The sequence below is a fragment of the Artemia franciscana genome, chromosome 20 (genome assembly GCF_032884065.1).
Source record: "Artemia franciscana chromosome 20, ASM3288406v1, whole genome shotgun sequence".
In the NCBI taxonomy this organism is placed as follows: domain Eukaryota; kingdom Metazoa; phylum Arthropoda; class Branchiopoda; order Anostraca; family Artemiidae; genus Artemia; species Artemia franciscana.
The window spans coordinates 5,916,044-5,932,378 of NC_088882.1; the positions used below are offsets into that span (position 1 = coordinate 5,916,044).

A 16,335-nucleotide genomic window follows, 5' to 3' on the forward strand; every position below is an offset into this window, starting at 1 on the left:
CTCGTGAAAACATAAAAAAATGCATATAAGAAAACTTTTGACGTTTTTTAAAAACAATTTTTTGCAACCCTCCCTGCCGAATAAAAATCCCAGATACGGCCCAGGTTAGGTCCAAGGACCCCACATAGGAAAGTCTAATGGTTTTCAAATATTGGATTTTAAAAAAAGAGAGTGTTAAATATTTAAAAGGAAACAGTATTTAAAATTAAACATATATTTAGACTATAAGTGTACTGTTTTTATTGTTCCAAGTCGGACCCAAATCAATGTGACTTTCTATGCGTCAATAAAAAGTTATTTGAAGAAAATATTGAAAATAAAGATTAAATAACAATTTGATATCACAGTAAAATATGATATATATATATATATATATATATATATATATATATATATATATATATATATATATATATATATATATATATATACACTGTTTTCATTGTTTCGAGAAACAAAGGCTGTTTTTTTAATTCTTAATTAATTAATTGGGCTGAACCAACACTCCGTAATTTTTGAAGTTGGTTTCAAAGCCGTTTCATTGACTATAGAATATTGGGTTCTAATCACGCAAGTATGAACGTAAAACACTGTATGAGATATTTAAATTTTGTACTGGATTTTAACTTGATGAAATATGAAAAAAAAAATTATCATATCAATTTTAAAAGTGACGCTATTTTGATTAATAACGTGCCACCTTAATAGTGCAGAATTACTTATTAACTTGAGATTTATTATTGTGTTTTTATGATTAAAAATGACCTTAAGACCAAGCTTATAGAGATAAAAAATATTAAATACATATTAAATTGCTAATAAATAAAAAAGGAGATTAATAGTTGATGAGAGTAGCAGTAGGGTTGGTGGGGTTGGTGGGTAAAGTAGCAGCCCTCTTTTTCCCGTTTTTTTCCTATATCACTAACTAGAGCATTACACAGTTGAATAGCTCGTTTTAAATGTCAATGTAACTTCTCAGGTTTTAGGTTACCATCTAAATTGCATGTCCAATAATACGATAGTTGAAAAAAACGATAGTTATACCCAAGAAAAATAATAACCCAAGAAAAAAAAGACAATTTTTTATGATCCACTTTTACTTATGGTAGAACCAATAAGTCGCTATTTCTAGAAAATATTTCAAGCCTGTTCACTAACAATATGAGATTCTCATTGCCAATAAAAATTTATTTTAGCAACATAATGAAACTAAAAACAAACTAACAATTTGAACAAAAAAAAAAACACATATGCTGTTTTAATTATTTTGAGAAATAGTGGCTAATTTTTTTTATTATTATTAGATTTTCTATACTTTACAAGGGCTCTTGGTGAAACCAAATACTTGCTAAGTCTGAAAACTGGTTTCAAAACTGTTCATTGACAATATGAGATTCTCATTACTAGTTGGTTATATTAAGTGTAAAATTTCCGAAATCAGATTGCCATCAGAACTATGCCGAATAATCCGATTGTCAATGAAAATTTCTTTTAGAAAAGTATCAAAAATTAAAACAAACTAATAATTTGAAGTCAAGTAAAATCTGAAATTCTGCTTAAATTGAAATAAATAAATGGTGTTTTCAATATTCTGAGAAATGATGGTTGTTCTTTCAATTTTTTACAATTTACATTCTTATTAACTAAACTGGTGCATATAAAAGGCCAAAAACTTTAAAGATTGTTGACATTTTGGTTTTTTATTAACTAATCCAGACACTCGGATTCCATTTTCTCCCTCCTGGGAAATTTTATTTGATAATCTCATAATCTCAGTATAATAAGAAGTATCCATAAAGAGTACCCATAAAGAGTAAGTAAGTAAAGTAAAGAGTATTAATGAAGAGTAAGTAAAGAGTAAGTAAGTAAGTAAGTATCCATAAAGAGTAAGTAAAGAGTAAGTAAGTAAAGTAAAGTAAGTAAGTAAGTAAGTAAGTAAAGAGTTAATAAGTAAGTATCCATAAAGAGTAAGTAAGTAAAGTAAAGTATGTAAGTAAGTAAGTAAGTAAAGAGTAAGTAAGTAAGTATCCATAAAGAGTAAGTAAAGAGTAAGTAAGTAAAGTAAAGTATGTAAATATCCATAAAGAGTATACATAAAGAGCAAGTAAAGAGTAAGTAAATAAAGTAAGTAAGTAAGTAAGTAAAGAGTAAGTAAGTAAAGTAAGTAAGTAAGTAAGTAAGTAAGTAAAGAGTAAGTAAAGAATAAGTAAGTAAAGTAAAGTAAGTAAGTAAAGAGTAAGTAAGTAAGTATCAATAAAGAGTATCCATAAAGAGTAAGTAAAGAGTAAGTAAGTAAAGTAAAGTAAAGAGTAAATAAGTAAGTAAGTAAAGAGTAAGTAAGTAAGTATCCATAAGAGTATCCATAATAAGAAGTATCCATAAAGTTGAGAAAATGTGGGATATCGGAGGGGGAAGGGGTTGTTAAATTTCGTTTTTTTTCACAGCCCGAATGGCAAGGTAGTAAAAATATAAGTAGGCTGAACAGGAATATATTGTAAGTTTCCGATATTTCTAAAACTACGTATATACCCAAGGGATGGGTTACCTCAGGATTCTCCCCCACAAAATTCTATATCTTTCGAATTTTAGGTCACTTTGGATTTGAATTATCAAAATTTTTCACAATTAATCTCGCCTAGCACACTTCTCTAAAAGCTTCCTGCGTCTGTGCCTTATCTCTCCAACGTTATATATCTTTGGAGAAACTAAAATTAACTTATTTTATTTAGTTCAAAGACCCTAAACTAGAGGTAAAAAGTATTTCTACTCACCCATCACTGAATGAACCATTCCACTCTTTTTCACCCCAAGGGTTGCGTAAACGAACCATGTAGATTTTTTCCTTCCCACTAGAACGATATGACGGGACCTATTATTTATCTCAAGTTTTTGGTACTTTGACACAAAGAAAAATTCTCTTATAAAATTTTAGACCTCATGGACAAAGGTATTAGCTGTCGCAAGATGGCACGAATTTTCGCGCATACTTTCTGTATCAGACAACACGTCATCCCGCCTCCAAACCCATTTTGGAAAAAAAGATGAACTAAAATTTTGCAAAAACAACTCTTCCTGTGGAAATCTTTTAAAGAGTTAGAGTTAGAAAGAGTTAAAGAGTTAGAAAGATTAGAAAGATTAGAAAGAAAGATTAGAAAAGAAAGAAAATTAAAATTAAAATTAAAGAAAAAAAGATTAGAAAAAGAAAGATTAGAAAGAGCTTAAAGAGTTAAAGAGTTAGAAAGTTAAAATTAGGAAAGATAGAAAGTTGAAAAACATTACTTTTTAGAAGCTTTAAAGAAGTGAATAAAAATATCATTTTGGGACCTCAGATTTATCCCGGGATGACAGCATTACAAACTGGTCGATGTCAAATATATTAAAGCAATATATTTTTGAAAATACCAACTTGAAAAAAAAACATACTGGTCCTGTGGTGGCGCAGTGGATTTGACCTTAGCTTGGTAATACGGGACCCAGAGATCGAATCACGCTGCAGGAATGCACTGCAGAGCCGACGCAGGGACCTTAGTAGTCAAGAAGCGTCGTTAGTTCTTAAATACATACTGCATATGCTACAATCCTTGAACTGCCAAAGACATCGCAATAACAGATTTTTTTTACTCCCTTGACCCATCTTAGATACATTCAAGCCTAAAAGTTTCCCCAATTGGTCAATTTAGAGCCAATATTTTTCCTTTACAAAGCAAAATAGCCAAAGCTCCTGGAGTTACCTTAAAGGAGTTTCATCCCTTTTTTTAACAACAACAAAAAAAATCATCCCATCGTACCCGTTGTTAGTTCCGTAAACCCATGGTTAGATTCTAAGGCCCATGAAAAAAAAAGAAAAAAAAAGAACGGAACTGACCTTCGAAAGAAAAACTTATAAATTTTTAGATTAAGGGGCCTCTTCTTTATACATTCATCAAGATGTATAATTTGATCGTTATAATGTCTGTTTTAACGTCGATTAAAAACGTATTCAGAGAGGATAATAAACTAGAATGAGTTGGATGAACTAAAAAAAAAAAAAAAAAAAAAAAAGAAAAAAAAAAAAAAAAAAAAAAAAAAAAAAAAAAAAAAAAAAAAAAAAAGAATATATGTGGCAAATTAATACCACATTAAAATGCCACTAAAAGACATTATATTCTTCCCTAGTTGCCAAAATTCCCGTTAGGCACATTCTTAGTAAATATTTCGCAAGTTACCTAAGTGTAGCATTTTTCTTTTCGGTTCTTAGAATTAAAAAGTTTTGACTTTATCATTGAATGCATTAGGGTTTTAAATACACATATCTAAAGTTATTACTATAAAGAATTTAGTATAACTTTATAGAGAGGCCCCACCCCACAAAACATATGGATATAAAACTAATAGTCCGAAAATATACTAAGTAATGCCCGAATGTTTCTGCTTCAAGTTACCAACTCAACCATTTGGATCTAAATAATGTTAAACACGAGTTTGTATTTGTATTGTTTTTTTATTTTATTGTTTTTTATTATTATTTAAAATTTGTATTGTTTTTTATTATTATTTTAAATTTGAATTGTTTTTTTTCCCCTAACATTTATGTTATGTGTAGAAAAGGAATTTTAATAAAAATACAAACACCAACTTTCGAATGTGTTGTACCGTTTTTTTATCTATTTATTTTATTTATTCCATGTTTTAGCTATTTAGTGATTTTTTTTTACAATTGAAGAAGGTTTCCGTAGTTGAGGCCAAAATATTAGTACATCTTTTAACATGGTTATTTTATTAGCGTAACTTGATTTAAATATATTGATCTTTACAAATCTAGAAGGGGGGGGGGGTGTTTCTTCAATTTTTTTTTCAGTGCAATAACCAATAAATCTACTATTCAATAACAATACAAAAAGGATTTTTTAACCAAAGAGGGGGAAGGAAGGAGGGAAGAAATCTATGAAAGAGGGGAAAGCATTTGCTAAAACTCAAGTTTATTTAATTATATCTAATTAATATAATTCGTTATGAATTCACTGATTTATTATATGTGATTAATATAATTTGTTATGATTTAATATATTGTTTCCTCTCTTAATTTAATTTTTTTGAATCTAGGGGGAGGGGGGGGTGTTTATTCAATTTTGTTTTTCAATGCAATAGCCAATAAATCTGTTTTTCAATAAGAATACCAAAAGAGGTATTTTTTAACCAAAGGGAGGAAGGAGAGGAGGACAGAAATCTATTAAACAGGGGGGAGCACTTGCCAAAACTAAAATTTATTTAATTTTATCTAAGTTATATAACTTGTTACAATTTCACTAATTTATAATATATAATTAAAATAATCTGTTATAATTTAATATATTTCTTCCTGTTAAATTTAATTTTTTCGAATCTAGAGGTGGGGGAAGGTGTTTATTCGATTTTTGTCAATGCAATAACCAATAAATCTATTTTTCAATAAGAATACCAAAAAAGCATTAATATAACTAATTTAATTAAGTAATTAATATAGATGATTATATAACTTATTATATAATATAACATATTATGATTTCACTAATTTATTATATCTAATTAATATAATTTATTTGATTTAATATATTTTTTCCTCTCTTTAGTAGAGAATTTAACCGTTATTTATATGCTAACAAATTACAATTTTATATATTGCAATATCTATCTTACCGCAAGAACGCAAATAATCTGGTATCCTTCAGAAATACTTTCCGAATAGCAGTGATTCCATAGGCATGCCCTTTCACAAGGCCAACATCTGTCCTCGCTTCCATTTCAGACTCGGAACTTGCCTAAAAAAATGCATTTTTTTTTATAATTGCTTTAAACATTAAATACTTAGGCTTTACTAACTGATTACAATTAATTACAAGTTCCAATACGATTCCAGTAACAAAATCATATATTAACAAAAAAAACATGCAACGACAACAAAAAAATAATAAGTCAGTACCGAAGCCAGAGTAAATTGCACTATAATCAACAAATAAATAAAACCAGGTTAAAAACACAGACAATAAAAGGCACAAAAGTAGTTAAAAGATAGTTTTTTTCTGCATTTTAGTGGCACCAGCTGGTTTGGGGCAAGGAGATTGTAGCCCTACAGCCGATTATTACTTACAATCTCCTACATGTCTTACCACTGGAACCAAATTGATTTAACCATCAAATACACCGGAAACAAATAATAGGTACACCAACTAGCAAAAGTGGCAAACCCCTCATTGCCGAAGATTATTATGAGCTAACAGCCGTTTCTCGCTCAAAGTGATTCTTACTTATAAGTCCCTCTCCCGTGATAGGCATCAAGTTCAGCAGAAACAAATAAATGGGTACACCAACTAGCATAGTTGCAAACCCCTCATCGCTGAAGTTGACTGTAGCCTAACAGCAGATTATTACTTATAAGTTCACTTCATGTCTTACCACTGGAACCAAATTGGTTTTACCATCAAATACACTGGAAACAAATAATAAATACAGCAACTAGCAAAAGTTGCTAACCCCTCATTGCCTAAGGTGATTATTAACTAACAGCCAATTGTTTCTTACAGGTCCTCTATATGTCTCACAGTTTGTATCGGCCTAGATTTCGTTTCATACCTTACGACTGATGTTGTCAACCCCTTGAAACTTTCAAACTGGTACACCTCATGAAGGAATTTTTTTACCAAAAAATTGATATCATATTATGATCAGCTGATTAAGAGCTATCGATTGCCGTCGAAAAAAATTCTATCTGTCTTAGTTCAAAAGTTGATTTTGTTTGCCGTAGGCCAACTTTCTAACGTCACCACTTAGAAAGGAGCAAAGGATAAGCTCCAATTTCTTTAGCAATGAGAGAACTTTTAAAGTTTATTTAGACACATCTGATACTATTTCTCTATCGCAATCCCAAGTCCGAAAAACCGATGATAAGCTCAGCTGAAATCACGAACAGTAATGGATAGAAACAATAGATGGCAGCACTTTCGGACCCGAGGGAAAATGCCACATTTTTATTTCTGTAAATTTTTTTCTATTTATCACTCAAAGAAGATATATTGGCTGTGGGGCCGGGTAACTGTAGCATATATTTAACACTTATAGATTTTAGTCCATCTTCAATTTGAAACTGGTGCCTGTCTGCTTGCCTGCTAGAACGGAGCTTTCCACTCAAAAACAGAAACATGGTTTGATGAAATGAAAGCTTGGTTGCAGAACTTCAGATATCCCTCCTCTCTGACATAGGCTATATAGCTCCACTTCACTTCGCACACCATAGGGCTGTGGCTCGTGGACAAGCGAAAACCATCCTTTTTGGCCCCAGGCAATAGTTCTGCGGAGCTTTCCAAAATGTAATGTCATATTCATTAATCCGACCTGAGGTACACACTTTCCGTAAAAACCGCAAAGGTTAGACCCTTACCAGTTTCCAGGCATAAGCTCAGATCGGCGGCATAGAAAAAAAAAGGACAAAACCAAAGAGTTGTTCTCACGACACAATTAACAGAGGCATTTTACAATGAAAAAGAAAAAAAAGTATAATTTGAAATTTAGGAAAGTTCAAAAAAAATGTAGGGAGCAATTGTCCCTCCCGCCAATTGGACATAACAGAAATCTATAGAAATTCGTTATTGAACTTTCAATGCTAACTAGCGGCTTGATTAGTTTACACTTCCAAGAAGTTAGATGGTGCTAATAACAAACGGTATGAATGAAGGTCATAGACCCTGTCTTCCTTGAACAATACGATTATATTAAGACACAAGGGAATTTTTGACCAGTCAAATTTTCCATCATGTATATCACTTCTCTTATATCTTTCTTTACGATATCCTCCCACCCCAACCGCGGAGGACCAACTTTCCGCTTAGGAAATGAAATCTTTTCAAAGCCTCCCTTTTTACAGCCTCAAAAGACTTGTTGTCAACTTATTGTTCAATTAACATTACATTAATTTTTTTATTATTGCAAATATCTAAGTTTATATATAAATTGAATCAATTGCCAACAGTACAAGTGATTTAGTAGTTTGTCTAAAGGCAAATTTCATTCTATATTTACAATTCAGTGTATTTTTTCACAGCAGGGGGAGGGGTCAAAAGTTAATTTCCATTGCCGAAAAATGTTCAACTTTGGCTCGGAATAAAATTCTGAATCTAAATATCTGTCTACTGTTTAGACAGATATTTAACTCATTAGTGAGTTAATAAAAAAAATATGTGAATTATGATAATTATTTTCAGATTTTCATGGTTTTCAGTCGCTCTAGTTCTCTGATCAAGCTTTAGTAAAACTTAAGCTTTATGGGTTCCGCAAAGAATTCCCGGTTTCCTTTAAATCCCTTCTTATGACCTCCTCCAATCCCATTCGAGGATAACCTGCTTTTCATTTGGCGTCAGATGGCCCAAAAGAACAATCTTTGACAATCTGACATCATTCACACGCAGTAGATTAATCTTGGCGGATTGATTAAGTGAGTTAATTGGATTAATTTAGTGAACTAACCTTTAGTGGATTTTTATTCATACGCAGTAAATTAATCTAGGCAGATTGATCAAGTGAATCAATTGGATTAATTTAGTGATCTATCCTTTAGTGGATTTTCGTTCACACGCAGTAGATTAATCTTGGCAGATTGATTGAGTGAGTAAATTCGATTAATTTAGTCAAATAACCTTTAGTGGATTTTAGAAATGGAAGAGCTCAGCAGCAAATCAATTGAACTCATTCACATGAAGTAGATTAATCTTGGCGGATTGATTAAGGAGTTAATTGGATTAATCTAGTGAAGTAACATTTAGTGGATTTTAGTAATGGATGAGTTCAGCAGCAAATCTATTGAGCTCTCTCTGACCAAGTTGTGTTTCTGCTTAGTTAGCGTCCCTTAATAGTAGTATGGTATGATATTATGAACTACAGAAAAGGTTGAAAACCCCATTTTACGGTTTACTGGTGATTACAATGATGAAAATGATTTTGATGTTCAAGTTCTTTTTCGAAGATCCTCTCATATATATATATTTTTTTGCTATAAACCTTTACTTTAAGGATAAATTGAAATAATAGTTAACACTCATGAATCAGCTTTAAATGAACGTTTTTTCTCATAAGATTTTTCTTTAACCGCGGTTTTCAAATTTTTGCGTACTATGAACCGCGGTTCACTGTTTACTATGTTGCTGCTACTAGATGAACAGCCTGGATCAAATGAGACTTATTATAATGTACTATACATAAGTACTTAGGCAAATATAATACTTGAAATAAAAGGATCTTTAAGACAATCAAACTTTCAAATGCAAATATTATAAGAAAATTTAGCACAAAATAGATAGAAATTCTCACAACTGCAATAGCATTGTGAGGATTGGACCTCTTCAACAAACACATATAAAAACAAGAGCTAAGAGCTCATATGGCACTTGTGACGAGACAAGAAGAGCTAAGAGACAAGAGCTCATATGGTATGAGCTCTAACAAAATACTAAGAATCAATAGATTGATTTAAAAGGAAAATCAGAGGCTTAATGCTTGTCAGGATTTAAAATAAGAGCTCTGAGTCACGATGTCCTTCTAAATATCAAAATTCATTAAGATTCGATCACCCACTCGTAAGTTATAAATACAAAATTTTTTCTAATTTTTCCTCTCCCTTTAGCCCCCCAGATGGTCGACTCTGGGAAAACGACTTCATCAAGTCAATTTGTGCAGCTCCCTGACACGCCTACCAATTTTCATCGTCCTAGCACGTCCAGAAGCACCAAACTCGCCAAATCACTAAACCCCTCCCCCAACTCCCCCAACGAGAGCGAATCCAGTACGGTTACGTCAATCACGTATCAAGGACATTTGCTTATTCTATCCACCAAGCTTCACCCCGATTCCTCCACTCCAAGTGTTTTCCAAGATTCCCCCCCTCCAACTCCCCCCAATGCCAAATGACCTGGTCGGGAATTGAAATAAGAACTCTAAGACATAAATTCCTTCTAAATATCAAATTTCATTAAGGTCCGATCACCTATTCGTAAGATAAAAATACCCCAATTTCCACGTTTTCCAAGAATTCCAGTTTCCCCCTCCAGCCCCCCCCCCCCCAATGTCTCAGGATCTGGTCGGAATTTAAAATTAGAGCTTTAAAGCACAAGATCCTTCTAAATATCAAATTTCATTAAGATCTGGTCACCCTTTCTTAAGTTACAAATACCTCAATTTTCAAAATCCCCCCCCAAATCCACCGAAGAGATCAGATCCGGTCCGGTTATGACAGTCACGTATCTTAGACAGGTTTTTATTCTTCCCATCCAGTTTCATCCTGATCTCTCCGCTTTAAGTGTTTTCTAAGATTTCCATCCCCCCCCCCAATGACGCTGGGTCCGGTTGAGATTTAAAATAAGAGATCTGAGTTACGAGGTTCTTCTAAATATGAAGCTTCATGAAGATCCGATCTCTCCTTCGTGAGTTAAAAATACGTCATTTTTTTAATTTTTCAGAATTAACCCCTCCCCCCAATAGAACGAATCCGTTCAAATTATGTAAATCACGTATCTAAGACTTCGGCTTATTTTTCCCATCAAGTTTTATCCCAATCCCTCCAATCTAAGCGTTTTCTATGATTTTAGGTTCCCCCCACCCCAAACTCCCCCCAATGTCACCAGATCCGGTCGGGATTTAAAATAAGAGCTTTGAGACACGATATCCTTCTAAATACTAAATTTCATTGAGATCCGATCGCCCGTTCGTAAGTTAAAAATACCTCATTTTTCTTATTTTTCAGAATTAACCCCCCCCCCCCCAACTACCCCAAAGAGAGCGGATCTGTTCTGGTTATGTTAATGATGTATCTAGGACTTGTGCTTATTTTTTCCACCAAGTTTCATCCCGATCCCTCCACTCTGTTTTCCAAGATTTTAGGTCCCCCCCCCAATGTCACCAGATCCGACCGGGATTAAAAATAAGAGCTCTGAGACACGATATCCTTCTAAATATCAAATTTCACAGAGATCCGATCACCCGTTCGTAAGTTAAAAATACCTCAATTTTTCTAATTTTTCAGAATTAACCCCCCTCAACTACCCCAAAGAGAGCGGATCCGTTCAGGTTATGTAAATCATGTATCTAGGACTTGTGCTTATTTTTCCCACCAAGTTTCATCCCGATCCCTCCACTCTAAATGTTTCCCAAGATTTTAGGTTTCCCCCTCCCAACTCCCCGGCCCAATGTCACCAGATCCGTTCGGGATTTAACAACTCTGACACACGATAACCTTCCATACATCAAATTTAATTAAGATCTGATCAACCGTTCGCAAGTTAAAAATACTTCAATTTTTCTATTTTTTCCGAATTAACGAGACCCCCACTCCTCCCCAGATGGTCAAATCGGGGAAAACGACTATTTCTAATTAAATCTGATCCGGTCCCTGAGACGCCTGCCAAATATCATCGTCCTAGCTTACCTGGAAGTGCCTAAAGTAGCGAAACCGGGACCGCCAGACAGACAGACAGACCGACAGACCGACAGAATTTGCGATTGCTATATGTCACTTGGTTAATACCAAGTGCCATAAAAAGAATGGATGAAAAAAGATAAGAAATTATTGTTAAAAAAATAATTAACAGCAAATTTCTGATTCGGGGTTATTGCCCCTTCTCTCTTGAGTCAAAATATTTCGTGGAATCCATTTTTCGATTAAACTATACAGGATTTTAGACATAGATAAGTGCAGTGGCGAATCATCTGAGTCGTTCTGTATATTTGCCCCCATTGTCTAAGCGACAAGAGAGAAACGAAAGCATACCGTTGGGTCCAATTATCTTAAGGTTGTCATCCCAATTATCAGAGTACTTAACAGACTTTACTTAACAGACTTACAGTACATAACTACCTCTACCTCAGTACATAACTACCTAGAACTACCTCTTTGGTGACGTTATCCCAAAAAGTTTCTCTATCATCTCCTTCGAAAGAAGATTCAATAGTCATTTATAGCCTCCTGATGAAGCGATGTGAAACAATCAGCAATGCGGCAAAAGAATCAGCGATGCGACAAATCAGATATTTAAATGTGCCTGGTGCCGAGAATTTAGGAATAAGAAAAGAATAAAATGAAAAGCTTCCTGTTTGAACCTTTCTTAAAAATGCTATGGACCTGCAAGATTAGGGATATCATAGGCGCATAGAGAGGGAAAGCTAGACCACTGACTCTCACAATTCTTGCAATTTTCAAATTACATTTTTTCAAAATTTCAAATAATTTTCATGTTCCAATTTTCGAATTACTCGCGTAAAATTAATTTTGCTGGCCAAATGACGTCCAAAAGATTCAATTTCCACTTATTCAACAAGTAATTTCAATTAAGTATACTTATTAAATATACTTATTGAATATAGTACATAATATACATTAATATAGTATATAGTATACAATGCTATAGTATATATTATACTTACTAAATATAGTATACTTATACGATCAAGTAATTTCAATTAAGTAAACTATACTTAACGAAAGGTAACTCTGGGTCTCCAGTACCCTTACAGATTACTTGATAATCACTATTGGTCTAGTGATTATGCAATTCGTACTGTTTTTTTTTGTTTTTTTTTAATATTTTAAGCTATCTATTCACGCAATGAATCATATAGTCCCAATATGTTCAACAAAGTTTAACTAAAGGCTTCCGAGAATACTAACTGCGATTTAGGACAACTTTAGCTAAGACGCCTCTGCAAGGTTACATCTTAGTTTACTTAACCAGGCTTACATGAAATCTTACTCATTACTCATTACTCATGAAATCTTACCCAATCTCAGCATTCTCTTAACTTTGTCTAGGCAATTTCTTAACTTAACAACCTTTGTCCGAGGGGCAGGAGTTCGGTTCCTAGTGCTGCCAGTTATTTGATTTGGGACGAGGGTCAGCAGCGTGACTTTGTAAGCTCATGCAAATTCGACCCAGCTCTAAATGGGTACCTGGAGAAATCTGGGGAAGGTAAGAAGGGAGGGTTTGCACAAGCACATGATGGTTGTCCCCCATTGCACCTCCAGGCTGAAGGGCTTCGAAATGGATATTAGCATCACGAGTGAGGACTTTAAAGGTTTAGTGCCATATCCTTAGTTAATCTTAGGTTACTTAAGTTTATATCTTGAGCGGCTTTACGCTGTATACATATTTTCTATCCTAAGTGGATAAATAATGTTACTTTAAATAAAACACATCACATTTAAACAAGTTCTTTAACACAACCTTCACGTAAAAATTCATAAAGCGTTTAAGGTCATCACAGTTATTGTAAAAAACTGTTCAGAAATCTAAACGTAGAATGGAGATGAATATTCAAGTTCTAATCGAGCATGAAAGGCTGTCTATGAAAAATTTATCAATTTGTTTTCAAAACTCATTCACTTCTCATCTATAAATTCCCTTTTGTTACTGGTATGTTGAACTTTTCCATAGCCCAAAATAAACTACAGAAAGTAAAATTCTAAGCTGAGTTTGAGTCAATTTAGGACTGCCTACTTGACGGACAAAATATGCTCTATAAAATAACATAACGCAACACAGAGTTTTTGGTTATGCTTTTGTGAAGGTTTTACGATGTAGTGTGGGGGAACCCTTACACTTATCAATATTTAAACAGCCTTTTAACGATCTTAATTTCATAGCAATCTTTTAACAATTTCAGCAATTTCTTAAGAATCTATAGATGACCTCAACAGTCTCTAAACAATCTTTGAACAATATCTTAGTGATTTAAAAATCTCTTACCGATATCAACAGTATTTTTAACAATTTGTTAACACTTTCTTGGCTATATCATCAATTTCTTAATGACCTTAGCAGTCTCTGAACAATTTAATAATCTCTTAAAATCTCAAGAGTCTTTTAATAATCTTCTAATATTCTCTTAACGATCTGAACAATCTTTTAACAATCTCTAAACAATCTTTTAACAATCTCTTAACCATTTGAACAGTCTTTTAAAAATCTCTTAAGATCTCAACAATTTCTTAACAATCTTTTAATGACATCAACAGTCCCTTAACAATCCTTCAACAATTTCTCAACGATCTCAACAGTCTTTTAGCAATCTGCTAACGATCTAAACAATCTTTTAAGACTCTCTCAACGATCGCAACACTCTCCTAACAATCTCTTAATGATTTTAATATACTCTTAACAATATTTTGACAATCGATTAATGATTTCAGCATTCTTCTGACAATCTCTTAGCGATCTCAACAATATCCACATAACATCCTTAGCTTACTTAAGCTTACATTTTGCTCTTAGAAGATGACAATTTTATCTTACTCTTAGCTCACACTACACATCACCACGCACAAAATAACGAGTAGAAAATCTGGAAAGCAAATATTAATACCCATCCACCACAGAATATGATCCAACTTAACTGAAAGAGATCAATGTTACAATTGTTACATACAATGTTACTTCTATTGTTACCATTGCTACTTAACTAAAAAGAGACCATTGTTACTTTCAATATTACTTCCATTGTTACTTAATTAGAAAGAAACCATTGTTAATACTGCTCTTTCGGTAATTTGCATTAAACACTAAATATTCACATTTGTCACTAAACAATTTATAGAACGTATAATTACGTTTATTTTATTTAATAGTAGCTACTCCGACTTTATGCTAATGCAAATTTTTAATTTCTTGAAAAAAAAAATTATTACTAGTTCTTATACTAATATTTCATCAATCGACAGGACCATCTCAGGTCATACACCTGCACAAGCTCCTTAGCTAACCCGATCTATTCAAGCTTCACTAAATACACTATCACCAGAAGTTCAAACCTCAAATGCTCCCTTCTAACCTCTTACTAGGCGAAGCTAATCCACTTCATGTAACTATTTCACACATCTAGACAGTATGATCATCTACTATCTCAATCATTAGACAAAACCGGATGTCGATGCAGCTCCTCCCGAGAATATTTAAACAAGGAGAAACGTAAGCAACATGGGATATTTTCATGGGTAACCGTAGGCACGCAAGCGACATCGGTATTCCCAGTCTGGAGAACAGGAAAAGAAATGAGACGAACCGAGCGTCTAGGGGATAAGGAAGAATTCAATACGTTGAAGATATAAAAAAGAGATAGGAAAATAATGGTTATGGCTGTAATAATGCAAAAGGCAAAGATAACATTGACTTGAGAACGGAAAGGAAAACAAAGAATAAATTTGTAATGATAATCAAGGTCAAAATAAGTTTTATTTGAACCGTGCCATAACGTGATGAAATTTCATTTTGAAGTTTGGTGCTTCGCACTGATATTCCAGTTTCATAGTTTTATCAATTTTTTCGCAAATTGAAATTTTGTGGTTAGCATGAATACAGACCCTCAGCTGAATTAGATTTGGTCACTTTCTTTTTTTTTACAACTGATTATTAATATTGGATTTATTTTTATTGTCTGTAGTACTGATGAGCTCATTATGGAAGATAAAAGAACTCAACCCTCCTCCTTTTCTCCAAAAAAGAAAATCCTATAAATAGGCATGATAAAATCTTTTATTTTGGCGTTCGCAAAATATTTTGTTATGTCATATTAAATCTTAATAATTAAGCTACAGCAGCAAATAATACAAGGAAGGCCATTGGTGGATCAAGTGAGGGTTATTACCCCCCTCTCTTCCATCTGTCTACGAACATTCCATGGACAAATCAAAGTTTGATTAGCAACTGACAACAAAACTGGTAACAAGAATGAAGAAATAATTTTTAATAATTTGAACGCAATTCTGAAACATTCCAAGTCTTATACCAAACTTGCATGTAACCCAAAAATCGAAAGATAATGAAAAGAATCGTGAGGGTTATCTTAATGAGTCATAACAGAAATGCTTCCTGATGAGAAGTTTTACGTAATTTGCAAATTCGTGGCACAATATTTACAACAAGCACTACGTTATATTCTTCTTATTCTACATATTCAATTCTTTTGACTTTCTTCAATTTTCAGAAAACTCACTAAGAATTTAACAACAAACAGTTCTTAACTGTTATTGATAGAAATAAATTTCTGAAGTTGTTAAGAAATCATGTTGCTAGTCTTCCATAATACTTTCCGTTGTGAGTGTTGAAGTTGGATTCCCGAAAGAAGTGCAAATTAGTTTAAGCTGAAATAATGACGGTTATTTCTTTTGTTTGTGTTTTTTTTTTGATTTACCACGCACTTAAGCATGCCATTAGGCATTTGAGCTGTTTGTTTATATGTATTAATTATTGTTTTAAATAGACATGTATCTATCTATCTATCTATCTAAAACATTTTTGGTATTTTCTTGGGTAGGGCTATTCCATCAGTTGTTAGAAGAAAAACATA

The 16,335-nt window shown here is 33.0% G+C and overlaps 1 protein-coding gene across 1 annotated transcript in view; it reads right to left on the bottom strand.

Moving 5' to 3' along the window:
- LOC136040332 (calpain-5-like) overlaps nucleotides 1-16,335 on the bottom strand; it is a 100,946-nt gene that overhangs the window by 30,159 nt on the left and 54,452 nt on the right. Inside the window, exons 6-7 of the mRNA XM_065724573.1 lie at nucleotides 5,656-5,777; nucleotides 2,772-2,849 (exon numbers count right to left, since the gene is read on the bottom strand). Of these exons, the coding sequence (XP_065580645.1) occupies nucleotides 2,772-2,849; nucleotides 5,656-5,777 (200 nt within the window). The remainder of the gene's footprint in view (nucleotides 1-2,771; nucleotides 2,850-5,655; nucleotides 5,778-16,335) is intronic.